The 23,747-nt window shown below is 40.0% G+C and overlaps 5 protein-coding genes across 5 annotated transcripts in view; 2 read left to right on the top strand and 3 right to left on the bottom strand.

The window, feature by feature from the left end:
* The window catches only part of LOC120429101 (sex peptide receptor), a 51,677-nt gene extending 41,509 nt beyond the window's left edge, over positions 1 to 10,168 (top strand). The window contains exon 6 of the mRNA XM_039594264.2: positions 8,484 to 10,168. Coding sequence (XP_039450198.1) covers positions 8,484 to 9,108 — 625 coding nt within the window. The 3' untranslated portion in view covers positions 9,109 to 10,168. The remainder of the gene's footprint in view (positions 1 to 8,483) is intronic.
* A 1,225-nt stretch (positions 10,169 to 11,393) lies between these two features.
* Positions 11,394 to 13,669, bottom strand: LOC120429112 (zinc finger protein 567-like). Its single transcript, XM_039594283.2, has 4 exons — positions 13,438 to 13,669; positions 12,292 to 13,382; positions 11,918 to 12,224; positions 11,394 to 11,858 (listed from the first exon to the last, which is right to left on the bottom strand). Exons 1-4 carry the CDS (start codon positions 13,563 to 13,565, stop codon positions 11,726 to 11,728), a joined length of 1,659 nt encoding a protein of 552 aa, XP_039450217.1. The 5' UTR covers positions 13,566 to 13,669; the 3' UTR covers positions 11,394 to 11,725.
* Positions 13,670 to 14,414: 745 nt separating this feature from the next.
* Positions 14,415 to 16,486, bottom strand: LOC120429103 (zinc finger protein 449-like). The gene is made up of 4 exons (XM_039594266.2): positions 16,092 to 16,486; positions 15,040 to 16,031; positions 14,672 to 14,981; positions 14,415 to 14,607 (listed from the first exon to the last, which is right to left on the bottom strand). The coding sequence occupies exons 1-4, from the start codon at positions 16,226 to 16,228 to the stop codon at positions 14,475 to 14,477; spliced, it is 1,572 nt and encodes a 523-aa protein (XP_039450200.1). The 5' UTR covers positions 16,229 to 16,486; the 3' UTR covers positions 14,415 to 14,474.
* A 396-nt stretch (positions 16,487 to 16,882) lies between these two features.
* LOC120429104 (zinc finger protein 184-like) lies at positions 16,883 to 18,709 on the bottom strand. The gene is made up of 3 exons (XM_039594267.2): positions 18,450 to 18,709; positions 17,117 to 18,382; positions 16,883 to 17,053 (listed from the first exon to the last, which is right to left on the bottom strand). Exons 1-3 carry the CDS (start codon positions 18,575 to 18,577, stop codon positions 16,972 to 16,974), a joined length of 1,476 nt encoding a protein of 491 aa, XP_039450201.1. The 5' UTR covers positions 18,578 to 18,709; the 3' UTR covers positions 16,883 to 16,971.
* Positions 18,710 to 20,017: 1,308 nt separating this feature from the next.
* Positions 20,018 to 21,700, top strand: LOC120429105 (zinc finger protein 436-like). The gene is made up of 4 exons (XM_039594268.2): positions 20,018 to 20,234; positions 20,301 to 21,114; positions 21,182 to 21,375; positions 21,440 to 21,700. Exons 1-4 carry the CDS (start codon positions 20,137 to 20,139, stop codon positions 21,612 to 21,614), a joined length of 1,281 nt encoding a protein of 426 aa, XP_039450202.1. The 5' UTR covers positions 20,018 to 20,136; the 3' UTR covers positions 21,615 to 21,700.
* The last annotated feature ends 2,047 nt before the right edge of the window (positions 21,701 to 23,747 follow it).

The raw sequence follows: 23,747 nt of genomic DNA, 5'->3' as shown, positions 1-23,747 counted from the left end.
CGAGTTCGCCCCAAGGATAACGGCTTGTAATACAATTTTGCAGTGAAATAACTACCTTCTAACACAAACTGTTTGCATCCTGTTGGGGTGGGGCTTAAAAAAAATAATATTATTTTTCCATTTCATGTTGAAGGTATGTTCTGTAAAATATTGACAAAACAAATATTTAATGTGAAAATTAAACAAACAACTAAACTACAAAACAAACAATCGGCCTACCCTAGCAACCTTCTCGGAAATGAGCATCCTCCCACAATGAGTATATGTTTTGCTTCCCGCGGAGAGTGTATGCTGCACAATGCCATCATCACCACCACCCAGTTACGATGTGGAGTGTTGTTTGCATGCGAATAAACTCATTTTCATGCTGAAATTTCAACGTCCACCCGGCGAAATCCTCGAAGAAAAACAAAGAAAAACTATTTTTTACGGCGCAAATATTAAAATATTTGCCCATGGCAGGCACGACGTTTTCGCTTTTGTTATTAGCTGAAACGTTGCGACGAGAACGAAAACGACCACGCGGCTCCATCGTTGCGTTGTCCTGCCAAGCCAAAGTAGGCTGAGCTTTTAAAGCTCCGCGTAGATTTTAATGGAATTAAATGCGGCAATTTTTGACACAATTTCCTTTATCGCATCGCATCGTTGCGTTGCGATTGTTATTCAAATGAGCCGAGAGTGCGCCATTGTGTGACGCCACCAGCACTATTCTAGAACTGCCAGCACGGCACCAGAAGCGTGTAGCGGATATAATATTGATGCTCGTTCAGTGTTCAGCCCTAGTCCCCCAATCACATGTTTGTTGGCCTCTTCATTCATATATTCACGCTGCTCTGATGGTAACATTATTCTGTTCGGGTTTCCACAATTTGATACATTACGGCACCACGGCGAGCGCAGCCACCGAAAATTGAACGTTGTGCCATTTTTTTTTCTTTCTTCCTTCAGAATAATGTTTTGAATGTCAGAGGTGCTGCCATTGTGAGGATTTCAGTTATCTGATCGACAGTTTGCGGGAAATCGGATATATTTGCAACGATCCATAAAAGATAACGGAAATGGCTGCTATTGAAATTGCAAATGTATTTTTTCGGGGATGCTTGCCAAGAAAAAAAAACCATATGAGAAATGTGACACCATTCTTCAAAGCTAAAGTGAGAAAGCACTTGAAAAACTGATTTAAATGTAAATAAAACATATTTATTCAGAGTAAATAAAAAATTGGCTCAAATACATGAATGCTTGTGGGTTAAAAAAAAAATTAATTGAAACTACTACAGTTCAGACTTGATTATCCGGGGTTCCGATTGTCCGTACCAGTATTTTGCCTTCCTCACTGAGGTAAGGCTATAATCCTGCTCTAAAAATGAACTTTGTATAAAAACGTCGTAGGCCCATCTTAATGTATACATATCGACTCAGAATCGAAAACTGAACAAATGTCTGTGTGTATGTGTGTGTATATGTGTGTGTGTGTATGTGTGTGTATGTGTGTGTATGTATGTATGTGACCAACAAACTAGCTCATGTTTCTCGGCACTGGCTGAACCGATTTGACCTGTTGCATTCGACTTGGTTTAGGGTCCCATAGATCGAGTTTTATACAGATTGAAGTTTCGATAAGTAGTTCAAAAGTTATGTATAAAAATGTGTTTTCACATATATCCGGATCTCACTTAAATGTATGTAAACTATGTCCGGATCCATCATCCGACCCATCGTTGGATAGGTTATCAAAAGACCTTTCCAACACGTCCAAAACATTGAAGATCTGGCAACCCTGTCTCGAGATATGGTCACTTAAGTGTTACTTATGTACTTTTTTGTAGCCGGATCTCACTTAAATGTATGTAAACTGTGTCCGGATTCACCATCCGACCCATCGTTGGTTAGGTTATCAAAAGACCTTTCCAACGAGTCCAAAACATTGAAGATCTGGCAACCCTGTCTCGAGATATGGTCACTTAAGTTATATTTATGTATTTTTTTATTCCGGATCTAAAAAATAGATAAATTTGTGTACAACCCCATCAAATCAGCCATTGATGGTAATGTGTGAGGAAGGCTCCAACCACATAGGTGGATTATGTTAGTTTTTTTCTTGCTTTTAACATCACATTTAAGTTCTTCGACCACATTTTAGTCAAATTTGAAAAGTTTATTGCATATTTAGTGGAATGTGGGGCATGACGACCATATAGGGCAGGCCTGCCCAACCTTTTCGGCTCAATTTTCACATTTTTGATCGTCAAAATTACAATTGTTAATTTTTTCATGGTTTCTTTGATGGAACCGGTTCTCAGATGACCAGTGAACATAACATTGATAAAAGTTTGAAAAAATATTTATACAAGTAGTTTTTATCTACATTTTACGTCAAAAAACAATCCGGCCCGCGGGCCGGACCAATTTTTCACTTAAAACTTACATAAAAACGACATGCAAAAATATTTTTTCAAACTTTTATCAATGTTATGTTCACTGGTCATCTGAGAACCGGTTCCATCAAAGAAACCATGAAAAAATTAACAATTGTAATTTTGACGATCAAAAATCTGAAAATTGAGCCGAAAAGGTTGGGCAGGCCTGATATAGGGCAAGAGGAAAATTGCCCTTGTGTCATTAGTTAAAAAATATGAAAAAAAAACTTTTTGCGGTTTTCTACATTAAAAATTCTACAAAATCCAAAAGATTTTTGAATTAATTCAAACATGCTAAACATGAGTGTAAATGCATTTTAACATGATTTTAGTTGATTGTACTTAAAATTCCATTGAAATTATGATTTTTTGAAAAAAGATTGTTATGTTCACTGATTTTTCAGGCCGACTGTAAGAGGGCCGGAGGGAGGTGACAAAAACTTTAAATAGAATTTGTAGTTTTTTCATTGCATTGTTGAAATTCTGGCTTGTAATTTCAATGATTAATTTTTTTGTTGATTAACATTCCAACGCTCAAGGCTCCAAAAAAGTTGGAACGATAACTTCAACTCAATGATTCTCGGGCATAACTCAACCAATCAAGATGATTCTTCTTTCCAGTGATTTGTTAGCATGGCTAGATGATTCTAAAACTTTGCAGAACTTAATTTGATCAAATCTGTAATTTTTGCAATCAAAAACATCGTTCCCACTTTTTTTTCGATTGTAAAAAAAAATCGCCAAAAATTCCGCGGAGGCAGTCGTTTTAAAAAAAAGGTGTTCAAATCAAGTTCTGCAAAATTTTAGGATCATCTAGACATTCTAACAAATCACTGGAAACAAGAATCGTCCCGATTGGTTGAGTAATGCCCGAGAACCAGCAAGTTGAAGTTACCGTTCCACCTTTTTTGGGAGGCTTGGGCTTCCGTGTAAGTTGGACATGCGTTGGACGTTCCAGTGTTAAGTTTAAAGTTATCATGTTGTTTCCATTTTCTGTTTTTTTACAAATCTTGATTTTTTTTGCAATTTAAAAATATTTTATGAAAACCCAAAAAAATATGTTCAAAAACCTGATAAAATTTACTAAAATTTTCCATTGCAAATTTCGTTCGTGAAACTGCTGGTTGCTGAGGCTCTTTAATAAAAAAAACTTCATCATCCCGGTACGAGTATCGAACTCACGATATCTGGATTGGAAACCCATCCCGTACCGGTCAGTATTCCCAGTGAGCACAGTTACTCTTTTAAGGGATCTGACTTTGCCGAGCCAGACAAGAATCGAACACATCACCTTCCGCTTACAAGGTGCAACCCATAACCTTACGGCCATGGTAGCTCGGCATAAGTGTAAAATCTGTGAAAAATTATTTTTACTCTGTGTAACCTAATTAGTGCCCATTTTCAACTGAAGTTTTTTCGGAAATTTGAGAGTGGTGCCAGCGGCTGAAAAACTAGCGGAAATTCTCGTATGTTTGGCAGGTTAAGCACTCGCTCCCAACTCCATCCAATTTGCTGATTTTCACTATTCAAACAAATAATTTTGCAAAATTTTGGATAGAAATTTGCTTTCTCACTTCTTTTTGAGCTATTTATCACTCGATTTCAGTTGAAATCACTTTTAATTAGCTTTAATTGAATGTCAAAGTTCTGATCTACCAACATTAGAGGCAAGCTGGAATTAGATGCTGTTCCTCTATATTATAAAGAATGACAAAAATCCATTTGATTCGATTTTCAATCTTGAAAGTGAAACTATTTTGCACTGACATTTGAAAATATCCAAATAAATGATTGCATTTAAAGGTGTGATGACAAATTTTTTCAAGGATGGAATATTTTTCAAATTTAAAAATAAATAAAACTGTTTTAACAGAACCAATTCATGAAAAAGCTTTTCCACAATTTGGGGCTTCCACGAGAATTCCAATCCATCACCCTGGCACTAATTAATATCTCACTTAAATTCAAAACTCAACTTTACCGTCACCAAATCATCCTAACGAACCCGGAGGCAGCTATAATTTTTCATTTTATTTCCCACGCACCTTGCTCAACCGCCCACCCCGCAGCCGCCCTCTGTTCTACGCGTGGCATACCGGGCTTCCGACGAAACGGAACCTGGTCCGTAATGGGCGGTTAAGGAGACGACTCTTTCCTTTTTTTTCATTATTATTTCGTTCCAGTTCAACCCAACCTCAACAGCGCGTGACACAAGTTGTGTTGGTTGCCGGAGAAAACCTGTGTATTCACGCTCCAAACGGGGACATAAATTTGATAATTCATGCGAACCACTGTTTTGTCACCTCCGGCAGGCTCGGAGGAACGTGGCAAAAAGACGGCCTCGGTGCCGACGGTCGAGGTCACACGGAACTCCCTTTCCGGGTGGTTTTGCACGAAAGGCCAAACCAACAACAATAAAACGAGTATTTACGGCAAAGGACATCCGCTTAAAAAAAAAGCATCGACCAAGGAAGTGGACACTTTTTACTTGCCGGATGTTTCTCAGGTGCCGGACCAAGTTAAATTGCGTACGAATTCATCTGAATTAGGCGTGAATAGAGCAATTATCCAGCGCCAAGGTTGATTACAGCGATGAAAGGAAAAAGTTCTGCTACAGAGTGGACCCGCCAACATTATGATTTGTGCAAACACGCCGAATTAATGAGGGGGACAATTCCCCCCACCAACCCCTCTCCCAAAATACGTGTTAATCCTCTTTGAAGGTGTCTCTCGTCACGTTGTACAGCCTCGTTGAAAACGAGATTTAATCTTGGTACAAATTTCTCATCCTTGGAAACGGGTTGTCTACGACCTATAATCAAGAAGAGCTGTTCTCGAGAAAGGCTTCGCGGGATTTAAAATCATCCCCGGATGAAAGAATAATTTGAGAGGGGTAAACAAATCAGTACTCTCTATTTCTTCTTTGAACTCTCGCGAGGGCGGAGAAATAAATGAGTTCTGGACGATAAATAAGAATTTCAATTAAATTCAAATTTCCTTAATGAATCTACAAGAACAGCGAATCATCGCCGAGTGGAGGCAAAGCAACTCAAAGCGATAAGGTTAATTTGAGATGGTATAAAATTAGTTCATCAAGCCACAAAATTTGGTTTCCGAAAATCGAAATATTACATCAAATTAGGGGAAGGTGGGGCAAGACGACCATATGGGGCAAGAGGAACAATCGCTCTTACGGCCGTAATTTTTACAATTTTGATTATTTCCAGTATGAGGAATTGTTGCTAGCAATGCAATTAGTTGATTCTACTACCATGTAACCGCCAAAACGACGTAAACGCCTCGGTGCATAAGATTGAATGAAGTTTTTTCAAAAACTTTGTTTTCTTATAATATTTGGAAAGTACAAAATAAGGCTTAGGGTTCGTTTTAAGGCTCATTTTATCAAAATGAAATTTTTCCTAAATTAGTAGTGTCCCTATCAATGACTAGCACCTATTATAAAGTATGATTTAACTTTTAGTTATTTTTTTTTAGAGCTTTTCAAAAACCTTTTTCAGGTGGGGCATGTGTACCATATGGATTTTTAGCATTTGAAAAAATCGGAATTGCTGCAAAATCATATTTGATTGGGAAATAAATATATAAAAGTACTTAAAAACTGATAAACAATTGTTTAAAAAAAATTCCATACAAAATTTAGCGATATTATGAAAATTTACTATTTATCATATAAGTAATAATTTTTTTTTTCGTAAAAACGATCAAATATTTAGTAAAATATTATTATTTAATCTAAAAATGAAAGAAACGTTTCAAATACATTCTAATCTGATGTATCTAGGTGATAACAGTACAATTGTTAGCAAATTAACATGTTGTTTCATGCCTTGTTCCTCTTGCCCCAACGGGTTGTTCGTCTTGCCCCGCTAATTGAGTAGAACGTACGGAAAATCAAAAATTTTTAAATTCTTTTTTTTACATTAGAAAACTGGATTTTTTAAAAACTGGTTCTATCAAAGTCATAGTCAAGACTTGGGATAAGATGATTATTTAAAAATCCGACCGATTTTTTAACGTTTTTAATGGGTTATAACGAGCATTTCCTTAGCTTGTTACACTTGCCCCACTTTCCCCTATGGTTTCCTAGCAATAACAAAAAAGGGTAAATCTCTACCAACTCACACGAAATCGGGAAAAGTTGCCCCGACCCCTCTTCGATTTGCGTGAAACTTTGTCCTAAGGGGTAACTTTTGTCCCTGATCATGAATCCGATGTCCGTTTTTTTGATATCTCGTGACGAAGGGGCGGTACGTCCCTTTTCATTTTTGAGCATGCGAAAAAAGAGGTGTTTTTCAATAATTTGCAGCCTGAAACGGTGATGAGATAGAAATTTGGTGTCAAAGAGACTTATGTAAAATTAGACGCCCGATTTGATGGCGTACTCAGATTTTTGAAAAAACGTATTTTTCATCGAAAAAACACTTAAAAAAGTTTTTAAAACTCTGCCATTTTCCGTTACTCGACTGTAAAATTTTTTAGAACTTGTCATTTTAAGGGAAATTTAATGTACTTTTCGAATCTACATTGACCCAGAAGGGTAATTGGTTCATTTAGAACAAAATTTTTCATTTTAAAATTTCGTGTTTTTTAACTTTGCAGGGTTATTTTTTAGAGTGTAATAATGTTCTACAAAGGTGTAGAGCAGACAATTACAAAAAAATTGATTTGTATACATAAGGGGTTTGATCATAAACATCACGAGTTATCGCGATTTTACGAAAAAAAAGTTTGGGTGATGAATAGAGAGAATGCGCCTACGCCCTTAAAAACTCGACCCTATTTATTTTCGGGGGGAGTCAACCGTGTTTTCTCACATCTCTAAATTTTGAAAGTATTTTTTTCTGATCTTTCTCGTAAGAATTGGACTCCCTGGACGAAACATGCTCCAATAACAGAATAGCATTTAGTTAATTTTTAGCGGTACTGTCAAGAAATGTAGGGTAAGGTAATCATCAATCAGACACTTTTGGTTTTTAAACTTAAACGATTTTTGTATTTTTTTCATCAGCATGTTTTAATGAGCTTTTTGTTGCATTTTCTTTCTTTTGATGTGTTCTAACATTGACCAAAATATGAAATCGATCTGACGTCTACAGCCAGAGTTATTCAACTGTCTCATTGTAGACGCACTTGGCAGGAACAATGAGACACTCTACAAAAATCAATACTTTTCTAGTAAAACATCATGTTTTTATATTGTTCCATTGCAGGAGACTTGCTTTGAACATTTTCAAACAATTTTGTCAACATGAATCTTTAATTAACACAAGTTATACTAAAAAGCATTTAAATTTTCTAAAATCCATATATTTTACGAAATAACTTTATATTTTTGGTTAAATGAAATTCAAACTCAATAAATATGCCAAAAATCACTTCCAATTCATGTTTTGAAAGATTTCCATAGATTTTCAAAAGTTTATTGAAGAAAAATCAAAGTGTCTCATTGTTACCCATGGGCCGAAAAGAGTGGGGAACAATGAGACAGCCCTGGATTCTGGGTTTATTCTAAATTTTGGTCAAACCTAATAAAAGGACATTGTAGCCCAACTCATGCCCTGTGAAATGACGAAAGAAATTTTGAGAAATATAAGTTATTGTGTTAATGGTAGCCTATGAGCGAAAATGCAATTTTAAGTCAAAATTTACTTTTACACCCCAGAATCAAACATGTATGAATAACTTTGCAAGGGAGCGTCCATAACCAAAGTCACTATTATGGCAGACGTGTATCTAGTAGACACACCTTTCCCCCAAATATGAGCCAGATTGGTTGAAACTACGTCTTTTGAGAGCCATTTTATCATTGTTCCCCGTGTCTCATTGATGACTACTCTACCCTACACATGACTGTGGATATAAATGCGAAATTAAATCAAGAGCCACATTCGAGCTCAACAACCAAAAATAATGTTATTATGGTTATTAGTCACTTTTGAAATGTTAAAGCATAAAACTGTTTGTTCTTTAATTCTGTAATAGTTGAGATAGTCATTTGGATTAAAGGTATGACTAATACATTTCTCTATTCTTTTATCACAGATCCTACAGCCTGGTGCAGATCGAATGGAACGGGCAGCTAACCGAAGTGTGTCACACGGACACGGCCGGCTGGGTGCACGATTACGTCGGAGAGGACTTTTACTACACGTTTTATTTTTCGTTCCGAATACTGTTCGTGCACCTGATCCCGTGCGGCAGCCTGGTGGCGTTGAACGTTCTGCTGTTCAAAGCGATGCGACAAGCCCAGCAAAAGCGCGAAAGGCTCTTCAAGGACACAGCAAAAAAACGCGAATGTAAACGGCAGAGGGACTCTAACTGTACCACGCTTATGCTCATTGTCGTTGTAACTGTGTTCCTAATCGTTGAAATTCCACTCGGTGTGATAACGGCCTTACACATAATTTCCTCGCTCATCTACGAGTTTTTAGACTATTACATTGCAAACTTGTTTATTCTTTTTGCAAACTTTTTTCTCATCGTCAGTTACCCTATCAATTTTGCCATTTACTGCGGGATGTCACGCCAGTTTCGGGAGACCTTCAAGGAAATCTTTGTCAAATCTAGCAAACAAATCCCAGGTGGCAGCAGCAAGAAAGACTGCGGATCATCGCGATACTCCCTGGTCAACGGACCTCGAACATTCACCAACGAGACGGTACTATAACCTTAAGCTAACTCTCCAAGTGAATTGAGAGACAATGCGTCTCCATCGAGTTCGAAATAAAAGAAAAACACAAACAAAAAGTGAATATCGTACCACCCATCCCTTAACCCCTCCAAAGAAAAAAAAAAAGCATCGCGAAAACGAGGTTGAACCAACATACAGAGCAAAGTCGTTTAGCTCACGCTCGCAGCTAAAGTAAATAAGCAAGCTCATTTGAATAGAAAATTCAGAGCCCGATTTTCTAATTCAAATGAACAAATAATAACGTCTTATCATTTGCCAGGAGAAGGCCGCCGGAGAAAGCCGAAAACACTCAGCTCAGAACAGAGCATGAATGTGCCACCATTTGTTGATCAAATATAAAAAATCTCCCTTTTCCGCTACATCTCACTTTAGTCCTACCATAGCTCCCAAATTGAGTTGGCGCAAAGTTAAATATTCCTCCCCGGCAACGTTTAAAATCAACACCAGCCCGAAGGTTTTGTTTCCAACGAATACCACTTAATCGATTCGCGGTAACCGAATTTATATTGACGGATTAGCAACATTCCCCGCCCAAAAGTCTAGACTTAACCTGGCAATTTGATTAGAACCGTGTCTCTACTATCGAGAGAAAGGAGAGCAGATAAAACGCATAATCAAACCGACCGACCGAAAATCGAGGAGGAAATTTTAAACATTCTCCTCGATTTTCGGGTCACACTCCTGATTAGTATAATAAAAAAAAAAAACAAACGATAAAATCAACAGCCACATCGAGACGAAGGATGATCATGATAATGTGCTAGTCAAGATTAAACAGTGAATAGTTATGTAGTAAAGGTTGAGAGTTTATTTGAGCCGAGCCGAGTTATTGATTTTTTAATGTAACTCATATTTTAGCTATCAAACAAACTAATAAATTGGAGCAGTTATAACTTTAAGCACTAATTTCAAAATATTGATATAGGTTTCGTTATCAACTTCAAGAAAAAAATAAAATCAATATTTTTATGAAATACATGCAAAGCAACAGTTAAACTAATAAATAAAATTTTAAACTCTTGTAATCATTTTTTAATTATTTTTTCGCTTGAGTTTTAATCAAAGAGAAAGAAATCTTCCCAAGTGATGCTACAAAAAAGCCTACGCATTAACATTTCAACACCCAACCTCCAAAAAAAGTCAGAACGGTAACTATAACTCGATCGTTGGCTTGACACCTCTCGGCGTTCACATCTTCCGGAACATCGCCGGCTTCCGGAGCAATCGCCTTTTCTGCTGGGGTGGCCAATGGGACCGCCTTTCTCACACACTTTTGCTCGGGGTAGCCAATGGGACATTTGCCAAGGTTCTCACTTTTCGTACAAAAAGATGGTTTTTTTTTGCCGACACACTTTCACTATTTTTGCTCAGATGACCGTTGGGACCACCTTCGTATTGTTCGCAACGTCCATTTCAAAACTGTGCTTCCGCTGGTTCCACCAAACGCGCGTTCGTTCGTCAATCACCACACAGATTCACGGTCGCGTGGAACACCCTCCACCAAACCAAGTATTCCGGACAAGCTTCCCTGCACCGTGCGGTACACGCGGTTCACTTGTACATACCTCGGTTTTGCTTTGCGCCTGCTTTGTTCGGTTTACACCCGTACCCGACTCTCTCGAGCCGAAGATATTTTGGTTCAACGTACCAGCGCACCACGACACTCTCGGTTCGTCGCCTCGGTTGTGTGTCTGGCACTTACCCGAGGCATGAACCCAGAGTATGAACCAAGGTGCTTCACTCGGTACGAACCGAGGTACGTGCCGTGGTACGCGCTGGCGGTACAAACCACGGCGCGTACCACGGCACGCTGGGTTCATGCCTCGGGTGAGTGCCAGACACACAGCCGAGGCGACGAACCGAGAGTGTCGTGGTGCGCTGGTACGTTGAACCAAAATACCAACACACAATGGGTTCAGGCTCGTACCGAAGCTTGAAAATCAAACCCGCGGTGTGCGTTGGCACTGGCGCATGGGAAGCTTGCTTCCGGATCACTGTTCGCGGACTTATTCCTTATCCGAGCATTTTCGTGATGGAGACACTCACGGTGATTCAGTCTGTCCGGGTCGAAAAGACAAAATGTTGAGTTTAAACCCCCAACTGGATTCTACGGGTGGACTGTACTTTTCGGGTTCGGGTGATAAAAACACTCAGGGGTTCGTTTTCTTACTTTTACTTGCACAATATTCCAACAAACTGCCTATTTTTACACTGCGCGACGTGTCTCGTTCGCGTCTGGAAATGGAGTGAAAATTCTGTCTCTCTCCTTCCGTTGCGTTGTTTTGGGGAAAACATTTGGATTGGGCCGAACAAGAAATTTCATTTATATTATTTTTTAGTGAAGAAATCGGGTAGAATAAGCTTTTTTTTCATTTGAAAAAGAAGTGTTGGTCCATTTCTTGGACAATTTCTTCATCAACTGAATTTTTGCAACCATAACACAATAGCTTATAAGACCTTTAAAAAAAAACTCAAAACAATATTGCATCCCGCACAGATATATTTACCTAAAGTAAACGTTAACTTTTGTTCGAATTTAATGTATTTATTTACTGGTAAGAGACAATAAACTCGATAACCGAAACCGACATTTTTAGAGATCACTCTGCACGCTGTGCTCCCAAGATGTACTGTAGCTGGTTGTAGGAAACTGCTCAACAGGAAGATTGCTTTTTTTCTCATGAATATTTTTCTCGTGAGTTTTCATGCTCCATTTATTGTTGAATCTGAAAATTTAGACAATAATTTAGTAATTTTACCAAACGAAAACCGCCAAAACGCATACCGTTTGCCACAGTACTGGCATTTATGGGGAAATTCGCCGGAATGTACGATCGAGTGTTGACGTAGATACCATTTCATCGTAAATCCTTTTCCGCACACCGTACACACGTGCTTTTTTTCCTGGGTGTGCCGCTTTTTGTGATAGTTGAGCACCTTTATCGTGCCGCGGATGAATTGTCCGCAAATGTTACACTCGAGCGTGGGCGTTTCCTTCTCACCGTGCAGCCGCTTGATGTGCGACACCTGATTGTTTTTGCTGTGGAACGTCTGGCCGCAGTCGGCGATCGGACACGTGTACGGTTTAACACCTGAAAGAGAGTGAAGATTGCGTGTGATTTATTTAGTTTTAAAAGAACTAATTGTCAATCTCCTTACCAAGATGACGGTTCATGTGAGCTTCCGCTGCAGCTGAAGTTACCGATTCGCCGCAAAAATCACACAGCTGATGTTTCATGTCCCAAATGATCTTTTGTTTCTCTTCCTCGGTTAGTCCTTCAAAATCAATCTTTTTCTTGCGTCCTTTTCTATTCTTGCGTTTTGGCTTCTCCTCCTTAACTGGATCGAACTCGTCCTCTTCAATGATATCGTCATTATTTTCATCGCTTTCGTCACTTGTGGATTGGACAGGACGTTTTGAAGCTTTCCGTTTTGATGGTTTCACATCTTCGACACTGGGAGCATAATCGGAATCATCGCCATTGTCCTCGTAATCGTCGTCGTCATTCTCGTACTTTATATTGGTAATATCCGGTCCTAGATTGCTTTCAAACTGCTGCACATCTTCCTCCGTTACAGTTGTCTCTACAAGTTCGCTACGCTCATCAAACATTTCCGATTTCAAATGATGACTTGAAATTTCCTCAACTGGTTCTTCATGAACCATTGCCATTGTATTTATACTAACAGCACAAGTTGGCTCCACAATAACGTCCTCATTCTTCGAAACAACTTTCTTTCCTTTTATTTCCTCCGAATGCATGTCGTACAGCGAATCCAGCTGCTTCCGGTTCTGCTCAACCGCGGCCTTGCAATTTGCCATCGTTTCCATCAAGCTAGGTTCGTCCCAGCCGTCGCCCTCCAGAAAGGCCCTCTTGGTCAGCAGCAGCGTCTTGGCCTTCATGGCAGTCTGGCGAAAGTCAAGGAAGATGTCCAGCAGGTTCAAGCAGTTTCGACAGGCAAATGGGTACGCATCGGTCACGTAGATTTTCATCCGAAAGGCCATCATTACTTTGGCCTTGTGTTTATTCAAAATTAGCGTTAGATTCTCCTGGGCAACTCGCCGCAGACACAAACGACACTGCGGAACAATCGCTTCGGTGTCTTCTTGAGCAAGAATCGGCTCGTTTTCACCAGGAATTCGTGGGATTCGAGGCTCAACGTCCAGCAGGTCCTCAGAAACTTGTGTAGATCGATTGCATCTTGGTTTTGGCGCCCTTCCGGGTTTTCTCTTTCCTTCAGCGGAAGCTCTGAAAAATTTAATCAATGTTTCATTAACTCATATTTTGCGAAACTGTATCTTACCTCGATGATCGGTTTATTTCCAAATTCGCTCCGCATTCAAGCACCTCCTCATCCTGTTCCAAAAATACTTGCTCAACCTTAATGGTGCTCGATGCCCGCTCGGTTCGTTTATTGGATCGCGATCCCATTTTCCTTTCTACGGGTTTTTTCTTTTTAATTAAAAACTTTTCATCAAACTCTTGGATCAAGCACAAACAAAATTGGAAACTTTCACGATAGAAATTTTTTCTGTCACTTTGTGAATGTAAACAAAACGTAAATTTACATGCATCATGTGTAGACTGACCTTAACAAAACAAAAAGTGATGCCAAATTTCAACAATTTTCAAATCGCACATATAGATAAAATTAGAGTCCTTCAGCGATTGTCCACGTTCCATACAAAAAAGATTTATTGTGTATGAAAATTGTCCACGAGGGAAGAGTGGGGATCTGAGTGTCCACGTGGTTTATCGATGGTCCCCATCCAAACAGCCTCGAATTTCCAATGCCAATTTATCAGAAACTAGGAAGCAGCATCTAACTCCAACATGCTTCTAATGTTGCCATATCAGCACTTTGACGTTCAATTTCAGCTCATAAAAAGCGTTTTCAACTGAAGTCGAGTGATAAACAGCTCAATAGAAAGTGAGCAAGCAAGTTTCTTCCAACAGTTTTCGAAATAAGTTGTTTAAATAGTGAAAAAATCGCTAATTTAAATGGGGTTAGGAGCGAGTGCTCCTTCTAAAGGCTAGTATGCAGATCGGAAGGAAAGGGGTCAAGAAACAGCTTTACGAACAGCAGAACAAAGAAGAGGGAGCGATTTCTAGGGGCTTTTCTTCACTCTCTCTGACTTGCTTGCGCTGCCGCTGCCGCCCATTTGATTTTTTTTTTTTCTTGACCGGTTCCTTCCGAAGTGCATATACCGCTTAAGAGTACAGAAAAAAATTAAAAGATTTAGAAAATAAAAGCCCATTTCCACTGAATGTAGGAAAAAATATTATTTAGTTTTTTTTAGTGTTTTATTCAGTATTCTGATAGTTTACTATTCCGCACACTTAGAATGAATTTTCACCAAATTGAACATAGCTGGTCGTTGGCTGTGCCTGCGCTTCCTGCGCCATCGGAACATCGTTCCGCTTCTCGTGAATGTTCTTCTCGTGCGTTTTCATGCTCCACTTGTTGTTGAACCTAAAAGCACAAAAAAATGTGTTACCATGAACCATAAAAATGCGACCATCACGATCGAGCTTACTTCTTTCCACAGTACTGACACTTGTGCGGGAATTCTCCCGAGTGTGTGATCGAATGTTGAGTCAAATACCACGGCATCGTGAACCCTTTGCCGCAAATCTGGCAGACGTAGTTCTTTTCCGAGGTGTCGTGCCGCTTCATGTGGTACTTGAGCGCACCCTTCGGACCGCGTATAAACTGGCCACAGATGGTGCACTCGTGGCTCGGGACGCCATTCTCGCCGTGAGCCCTGCGCACGTGAAGCAGCTGGTTGTGGCGACTGTGGAAGGTCAACTCGCACCCGATGGCCGGGCATTTGTACGGCTTTAAACCTACAGGAAGAATCGTTAATTAAGAGGTTTGATAAAACTGAATGATGCTGTTTTATACCAAGATGACGATTGCGATGGGCCTCAATCGTTTGAGCGCAGACCTTTGCGCCGCAGAGATCACACAAGTGAGGTCCATTTTTAGGGTTGATTTTGTCAGCGTCGGTATTTCTAGGTTTCTTAGATTTCACTGGTTTCCTAATGCGCGGTTCTTTTTTGATGGCTTTGTCCGTTTTGGGCTTTCTGCCTCTCTTTCCTGGGGTTTTCAAGATTACTTCCATCGATGGTTCCCTTTTGACCAGCGGTTCATCGTCAGCGCTTGGTTGATAGTCTGTGTCATCTATCTCGTCCTCGTAACTTATATCGTACTGCTCTTCTTTGATGACTTTCTCTTCCAGCACTTCGACAGTTTCATCGTACAGCTCAACGTCGGTGACTTCCACGGGTTCAAAGGAGATCATAGGTTCTATGCTGAGCTCGGTTGATTCTGCATCATACCGCTCCTCATTCTTCGAGTTCTCAATTTGCTGTTCCAGTTCAAGTTTGGCATCATAAGCGGCATCAATCTGCTTCCGGTTTTGTTCTACCGCGGCCTTGCAGTTTGCAATCGTTTCCACCAAAGTCGGATCGTCCCAGCCTTCGCTCTCCAGATGAGCACGTTCGCTGAGGAGCAGATACTTTGCCTTCAGAGCTGTTTGCCGAAAGTCCAGGAAAATGTCCAGCAAGTTCAAGCAATTGCGGCAAGCAAACGGATAGGCATCGTTGACGAAAACTTTGAACTTGAAGGCCGCCACGGCCTTTGCCTTGTGTTTGTTCACAATGACCAGCAGATTGTTCTGGGCCACCCTCCGCAGGCAGAACCGACATTGGGGAATGTTGGCTTCAGCGTCCCCTTCAGGAATAGGTTCGTTCTCCCCAGGGACGCTCGGAACCCGCGGATTCAACTCGATTTGGTCAATGTCCTCCGGACTAACTTGCGTGTGGCAATGTCGTGTGGTTCTGGTGTGTTTTCTCTTTTTCGGTGGATCTCCCGAAGGACTTTCCCCGGAAGAACTAAATTTAAAAAAATAACTGAATACTCTACAGACAATTTTTTAAAGCAGCAAATCTCACCTATTTCGGCCATAGATGCTGCTCGAAGGAAACTCATCACTGTTGTACGAATCATCCAGGTCGGGTTCTTCCTTCACTAGAACCTGCTCCAGCTTTATCCTTTCGGCATCGGTCCGGCGCCCCCTCTTTGATGCCATTTTAATCCGAAAAAATACACTAATAAATTCTCGCCCAAATTGATCGTAGCCGATAACGCTTGAAAAATATTTGACAATTTTTTTGACAGATACTGCCTTAGGGGTCGTCCCTAAAAACTGTATTTTAAGTTTAGCTGCGATGCTGCCATACAAACTTAAAACTTTTTGAAATAAATATAAAACAGACAAATTATTTGTGGTAAAATTCGTGAAAAAAAACTTCAAAAGATGCGTAGCACACGAATGGCCTTTAAAACATCAATAAACAAATTGGAAGCATCATAAAACGATTGTGTCAACGGAACTGAACTTTGTAGAAGCCAATCAGGGTTGCCAAATCGCTTGTTTCATTGGCTTTCACAGCCGTTCCTCGCATTATTGTCCCATCATGTTTGAAAGATTCTGCAGTAATCAGAATTTCAACCAAATGAAATGATAGCAATGCGTCTAGGGATCAAGTTAGAGAGGGTGAAGAAAAGCCAAAAGAAATCGCTCCTTCTCCTTTGTTCTGCTGTTCGTAAAGCTGTTTCTTGACCCCTTTCCTTCCGATCTGCGTACTAGCCTATAACTAGGAAAAGGAGGCGCCTGGTGGTTTTTAAACATTTTATATTCTTTAATTTTTTAGTCCCAAAAATGTGAAGTCAAAGAAATCGATTATTTTTCTAGAAAATTTATTTTAGTTCACTGTTTGAAATGATGTTTTTTTAAACTATTTTAAACGCAACGTGCTATTCAACTTTTTATCAAGCTTGTGGCTGATTTAGAACCATTTTTTTCTCATGGATATTCTTCTCGTGTGTTCTCATACTTGCTTTGAGATTGAATCTACAAATTAAATTAAAAGTTAGTAAATGAAGAACTTGAAATACCCCTTAAAGAAATTTTTACCTCTTTCCACAGTACTGGCATTTGTGGGGAAAATCGCCGTGAGCCTGCACGTGCTGCCGCAAATAACTTATCATTGTAAATCCCTTACCGCATATTGTGCAAACGTGTTTTTTCTCTTGATTGTGTCGCTTTTTGTGGTATTTCAACGCCGAAAGTGGCCCTTGAATAATGGAACCGCAAATATCGCACTCATGGCTACGTTCACCATTCTCCGGATGGAGTCGCTTGACGTGGAACGACAAGTTGTACGAACTTTGGAAGGTCAGCGGGCACTTGGGACATGTGTACGGCCGAATTCCCAGATGTTTGTTCCGGTGGCTTTCGGCAGTTGTGGAATATATCCTCTCGCCGCATAAATCGCACAACACTTTCTGGTCGTATTTTTTTGGCTCTTTTGGTGTCTGACTAGTCGATTTTTTCCTTTTTGTTTTAGTTTTTTTAGCAGCGGTTTTCTTCTCACCATCGGAACTGCTGTTATTTTCATCTTCGTCAAGGTTTGATTCGCGTATATCAATTTTACTCGGCTTATAGTCGTTGTCCTCTGATTCATCGTCGAAATCGTCGAATTCGTCACCATCGTTGAATTCTTCTTCAAAATTCGGTTCCGGTTCGTTCTTAGCGTCCACGACCGCAGCATCAGGAGTTGAATCTTGCAGCAAGTGTTCAATGTATACATCCGTTTCCATCGTTTCCACCAACTCATTCGGCTCTTCAATAATTTCCTCGTAATTTGATGTTCCCTCTATCGGAGCAGCACTTTCACTTTTAACAGGAACCTGATCAACCAAATCGTCCTTTCCGAACCTCGGAATATAAATGGAATCAATTCGCTCACGAAACTGTTCCACGACAGCTCTACAATCAGCCACCAATTTCATCACGCCTGGTTCATCCCAACCGTCAACCTCAAGAAAGGTCCGTTCCGTTTGAAGCATGTGATTCGCTTTCATTACAGATTCCTTGAAGGTGAGCATAATGTCCATCAAATTCAAACAGTTGAGACACGCGTACGGATAGGAATCGTTCACGTAGACTTTGAACCGAAAAGCAGTGTTGGCTTTGGATTTTACTTTGTTGAAAATTTTGCTCATTTTGTCCATCGACATTCTGTGCAAACAAAACCGACACTGTGGAACAATCAGATCGGAGGTGACGATCGGTGCGCTCTTAGTAACGACACTCGGCAAATCAAATTCCGTGACAATTTCATCGAAAGAAACTTGAGTGCCACGGCTTCTGATATATTTTTTGATCGGTGTCTTTAGGCTAGAAAAAAGAACGCTAGATTGTATTATCTTATACGTGGTACGGAATTTAAGGATGTGCCCAATACCTGGTTTCGGCTTTGGGTTCGGGTTCGACAGAATTTTCGAAATCTTCGTCTGGTTCTTGTTTTACGAAAACTGCCTCAACCTTGATAGCAGCGGATTTTTTCGCAGATCTTTGCGACCTTTTCTTCATCGTTTTCACGCTAAACTTCAACAAATTTCTAATCAAAAGATATCTTAAGAGAAATTTTTGGCGTCTTTCAAAACTTTAACCAAAACATAAACACAAAGTTTAGTGTCAACGGCAACCGACAGCACAGGCTGTCACCACGACTCAACATCAATAAATCAAACACTGAAAAATAATTTACTGTACGAAATTCATTAAAATATCTGTGTATGCAAAGAGATGCAAAATGTAGATTTTGTCAGCACTAGTTGCACCTCAAGGCCGAGTTAAATAAATACGGCGAGTGATAAAAATAATCGAGTTTTGCAATTCCGAAAAACAAGCTTTGAACTTACTTTTTCAGTGATACAAAACTCGTTTTTTCAGCACTCGTCGTATTTATCCTACTCGGCAATGGAAAAATAATTCAATCATTAGTTTGGATCCTGCTTACACTAACTACAATTACGGAATACGGCTTTACTTTTTCTGCCTTTAAACATTTAAGTGCTCTATACTGCCGTTCTACGTATAATTGTCCCATGTTCAAAAAAGTGGAACTGAGAAGAACGCGATTAAAATTTTTCCACCGATTTCTGTGTTTCTACGCATAATTGTCCCGTGGGTTCTTATTTGCCCTATGTGTCCCTAATCGCCCCAGTTAGCAGTTTATCACCCTTAATTGTGATTCTGTTGCTATACAACAGATAAACAAGACATAATGGTTAGTAAAACTAATGATTCCGTGTAAGAAAATACTTGGTAGGACAATTCTGCGTAGAATTTTAACGATGGGACAAACAGACTTGGTGTTGTTTTTAATGAGTTTGCGAACAAAGTACCAGATTTTATGTGTTTTTCTTAAAGTACACATCAAACTAAACTTAAAAATGTCATAAAGTCAAATTCGTCCAAAACTGACATGGGACAATTATGCGTAGAACGGCAGTATACTGCTGGCTGCATAGAAATTCTAGCAATCTTAGTACAAGAGAACACAGGTCAAAAAAAATCTCTCCATCAAGCATAGGAGCAAAATTACCACTTTTTTACTTTATTAAACATTGATAATACAATATGTATCAATTTGTATTCTAGTAAATAGTATTTTTTACTAATTTTTTTAAGGCAATATGAGCAACAAAATAGTAGTTTATGCAACAAGTTGCAAAAAGAGGATTTTTTCAGCACGAGTCGTACATTTATCCAACGAGGTTCACCGAGTTGGATTAATACGAAGAGTGCTGAAAGAAACAAGTTTTGCAATTTTAAGTCAAATTTTCATGTATTTTGTCAATAAATCGTTTAAATAAAAAAAAATATTGAAAAGTGTTACTTTTCGAAACAATTAAAATTACCATTAAAAAAAAAGAATATTCATAATGCGCTTTGATGTAAAATTGCGACATCAGGCTCTGATGGGCTGAATTATTGCAAACGTGAGAATGTCAAAATAGGTTGGTGCTAGCAAGTATCACAGTAGACTGCGGGTTCTTCTTCCTAACAAAACAAAACAAAAACTAAAATTAAAATTTGTTTGCAAATAAAAATTCTTCTATCCTTCAAGGTGCTTTTCTAGCAGAATGAGCAAAAATCAGGGTCGTAGATCGACAAGATCCTCAAAACGGTTTAAACCAAGTCCAGAAGAGGTGCAAACCATTGAAGTAAAGCTGGAAGATGTGTAAGTTGGCCGAAAGTTGCCACGACTGTAAACAATTTTAAAAACTATACCAATTTCATATTTCAGTGATACTGAACCGGACTTTTGTCGAATCTGTCTACGTGTTCCACTCACAGATTCAGATCTTCAGCAAATATCACCGGAACATAAGTCAAAATTGCAGGACACAATGAAGCTGAAGATCCGCAAGGACTCGAGCCAGCAAATCTGTTCAAACTGTTCAAACTTGCTGGACATAATTGCCGATTTCAAAGCATCCGTACTAAGAGCAAACCAGGTTCTATTGGCCAGTGGAAGGCACTTGTCCGCAGTTCATGATGAGTGGTTCCATTCGAGCACCGTACAGGTGATTACTCAATGTAAAACGGCGGTCGAAATCCATCGACAACTTGTCGAATCGGCCTGCGAACCTCGCGATACAAAAGACGACAAACCGGAGCTTCCGGATGAGCTGGAAGATTGTCAAGAGCCCTTGACCGAAAATCCAGAAGTTGTGGAAATTAAAGTCGAGCCCTTCAAAGAGCCAGATTCGGTCAGCAATGTCGACGAACAGTCACAAAACGACGATGACGAGGACGATGAAGACGACGACGGAGATTTTGCAAGTGACGAGGAATATGTCCACGTGCCGAAAAAACAAACCACAAAGAATAGAAAGCCGCGTCGTCGAAAGGAAAATCCCAAGTTCCAGCCCCAACTTTGCACACTGTGCGGGAAACGTGTGTGCGGAGAAGCGGCCGAAGCTCACAGGAATCAGCACCTTGGTATTAAACCGTATCGCTGCTCTACGGAGGGATGTAACTTGGAGTTCTATGGTCCATACCACAAAACCCGTCACGAGCGCCGGATGCACGGAGAGCAGGGCGTTTTGACGCATAAGGTGCGTAGACGTGAATATCCACGTATTTTTAAATATCTTATAAAGCTCTTATCTGTCCTTTCAACAGTGTCACATTTGCGGAAAGATGATCCGTGGGCCAAACGGTGCGCTCAAATACCATCTCTCTCTGCACGGAACAAGCGAGAAAAAGTTTGTCTGCACAATCTGCGGCAAGGGATTTGCCCTGCAGCGTTATCTACGACAGCACGGAATGACCCATTCCGAGGAGTTCCCGTATGCTTGCAGTTACTGCGGAAAGAGGTCTGTTTTGCATTATTTCTTGTAGGTATTTATCAAAATTATTCCTTTTTCCGTCAAATCCCAGATTCAACAACAAGTGGTCGATGCGAACGCACGAAAAGAACATGCACGAAAAACGCAACCAACCCCAGCTGCCGGAAGCGGAGCGTACCGGTGGTAAGGAACTGGAGGCGACCGCCACCGAAACGACCTGGACCAGCACGGAAAACATAGAGCTGATGAATTTGAATGGAGAGTAAGCGATAGTGGAGACACTAAGATTCCCAATACAACCATACCAGTGGCAATTCCGTATATCTTTGGTTATAGATTCGCATTATCACACCCTTGAGTCTCAAATTTAGATTGGCTACGTTTGGGAATTTTCTGGAGTTAAGTCGGTCTATTAAAAAGATCACGAAGTTCACGCTTTGTCAGGACTAGAGGGTGACGATTCTCGAGATTTTCAATTTCCCGGGAATCGAGAGTTGAATTTGGTCATTTCCCGGGAATTTCCTGGACCCGGGAGTTTTTTCTTCTCATTTCCGATAATCATAATTTTCTGCTAACAAATTTATGTATTTTGATTCTATGACAGTTTCCGGAATTCCATTTCCCGAAATGGACACTATCCGGAATGGACGTTTTCCGTTATAGACGTTATCCGGAATGGACATTATCCGGAATGGCCATTTCTTGGAAAAATTAGTTTTTTATATTACCTGATTTGACGAAACGAAAGTGAAATGTTCGGACAAGAACAAAAAAAAACTCCAGAAATCAACAAAGAAAAAGCAAATGAGCATGAGCATGAGCATGAGCATGAGAGACCACCCATGGTTGTCCTTCTCCGTTGCTGAACAGGACCGTAATAACCTATCAATACAACCGGTCATACGCTTCAACGATCTAATGGTGTTTCCCTTATCAACAGCATGTATGAATGCGCTGAAAAGATAAAACATCAATATCATCAAAACTAGATCTGGAGCAAATAGGTAACAGTCGTTGGCCACCAACGGCGCCCGCCATGTCAGTTTGTAGATCTCGGGGGATTGGGACGGGAATGTTAGTTAGCACAGGTTGCTACCAAAGGTGGGTTCTATACGATATCCACACCCCCACGTGTGCCGGAAAAACTACTTCTACTTGGGATTTTGTTAGTGGGTAAAGGTAATGGCCAGGATTCATCATAGAGGATGATGATGCGACCCAATAATCAATAAATTTTGTTTAATAATGTGATGGATTATGAATTCTCAAGACAAAAAGTCGGATGATGCGGATGAGACTATTCCCGGTTATTTGGTGTTGATTTAGAATAAATGATTCAATCTTAGACAGCCGGCTGTGGAAAGATAAAACCAAATAATATTCGAAAAAGCAAAAACGCGAAACCGCCCGGTTAGAAAAACAAACACAATCGGGGGGACAACAAAAACGGAAACGGCAACGAAAATCTTGCGTGATGACCGCGACCCGCACCGTTCAACTTCACGAACGCAACTGTCAAACTCCGCGAAACCGCCCGGATAGAAAAACAAACACAATCGGGGGGACAACAAAGACGGAAACGGCAACGAAAATCTTGCGTGATGACCGCGACCCGCACCGTTCAACTTTACGAACGCAACTGTCAAACTCCGCGAAGCCGCCCGTATAGAAAAACAAACGCAATCGGGGGGACAACAACAAAGAAAGGGCAAATGATAAACACAATTGATATCGCTACCACAAGGAAACTATATTTGTTAAGAAACAGTTCGTTACAGTAAAAAGAAAAGCGTATAGAAATAAGAGAATCAAAAATTAATTTAAAAAAATATATAGGGGAAATTCTCGTATGTTTGGCAGGTTAAGCACTCGCTCCTAACTCCGTCCAGTTTGCTGATTTTCACTATTTAAACAACTAATTTTGTAAAACTTTTTATAGAAACTTGCTTGCTCACTTCTTATTGAGCTATTTATCACTCGATTTCAGTTGAAAACGCTTTTAATTAGCTTTAATTGAATATCAAAGTTCTGACCTGCTGACATTAGAGGCACGCTGGAATTAGAGGCTGTTCCCCTATGAATGGTGGGTATTAAACAGAAGCCGTATAGAAAATCAGTCAAACAAAATAAAAACAGAAGATAGATTGCAGCTGTAAATAAATAGAAGAGAAACCCCGTTCTTGGTTTAACATGCTGCGAATCAAAACAATACCGTCTACAATCACAAATTACTTCACATTCCCATATTGGCGCGCCCCTTCTTTTAGCCGTCCCGACTCTAACCCTCGCTTGTCGAAAGTTAACGAACCGTTTCCAAAAATCACCAGCTACCTTGTCATCATGGATCGACAAAAATTGGGCATTATTGCCAATTTTTCTACCAAAATTTTGATTGCTTC

The sequence above is a fragment of the Culex pipiens genome, chromosome 2 (assembly GCF_016801865.2).
Source record: "Culex pipiens pallens isolate TS chromosome 2, TS_CPP_V2, whole genome shotgun sequence".
Classification (NCBI taxonomy): Eukaryota; Metazoa; Arthropoda; class Insecta; order Diptera; family Culicidae; genus Culex; species Culex pipiens.
The sequence above is the reverse complement of the archived record's forward strand: the minus strand, read 5'-3'. Positions and strand labels throughout refer to the sequence as shown.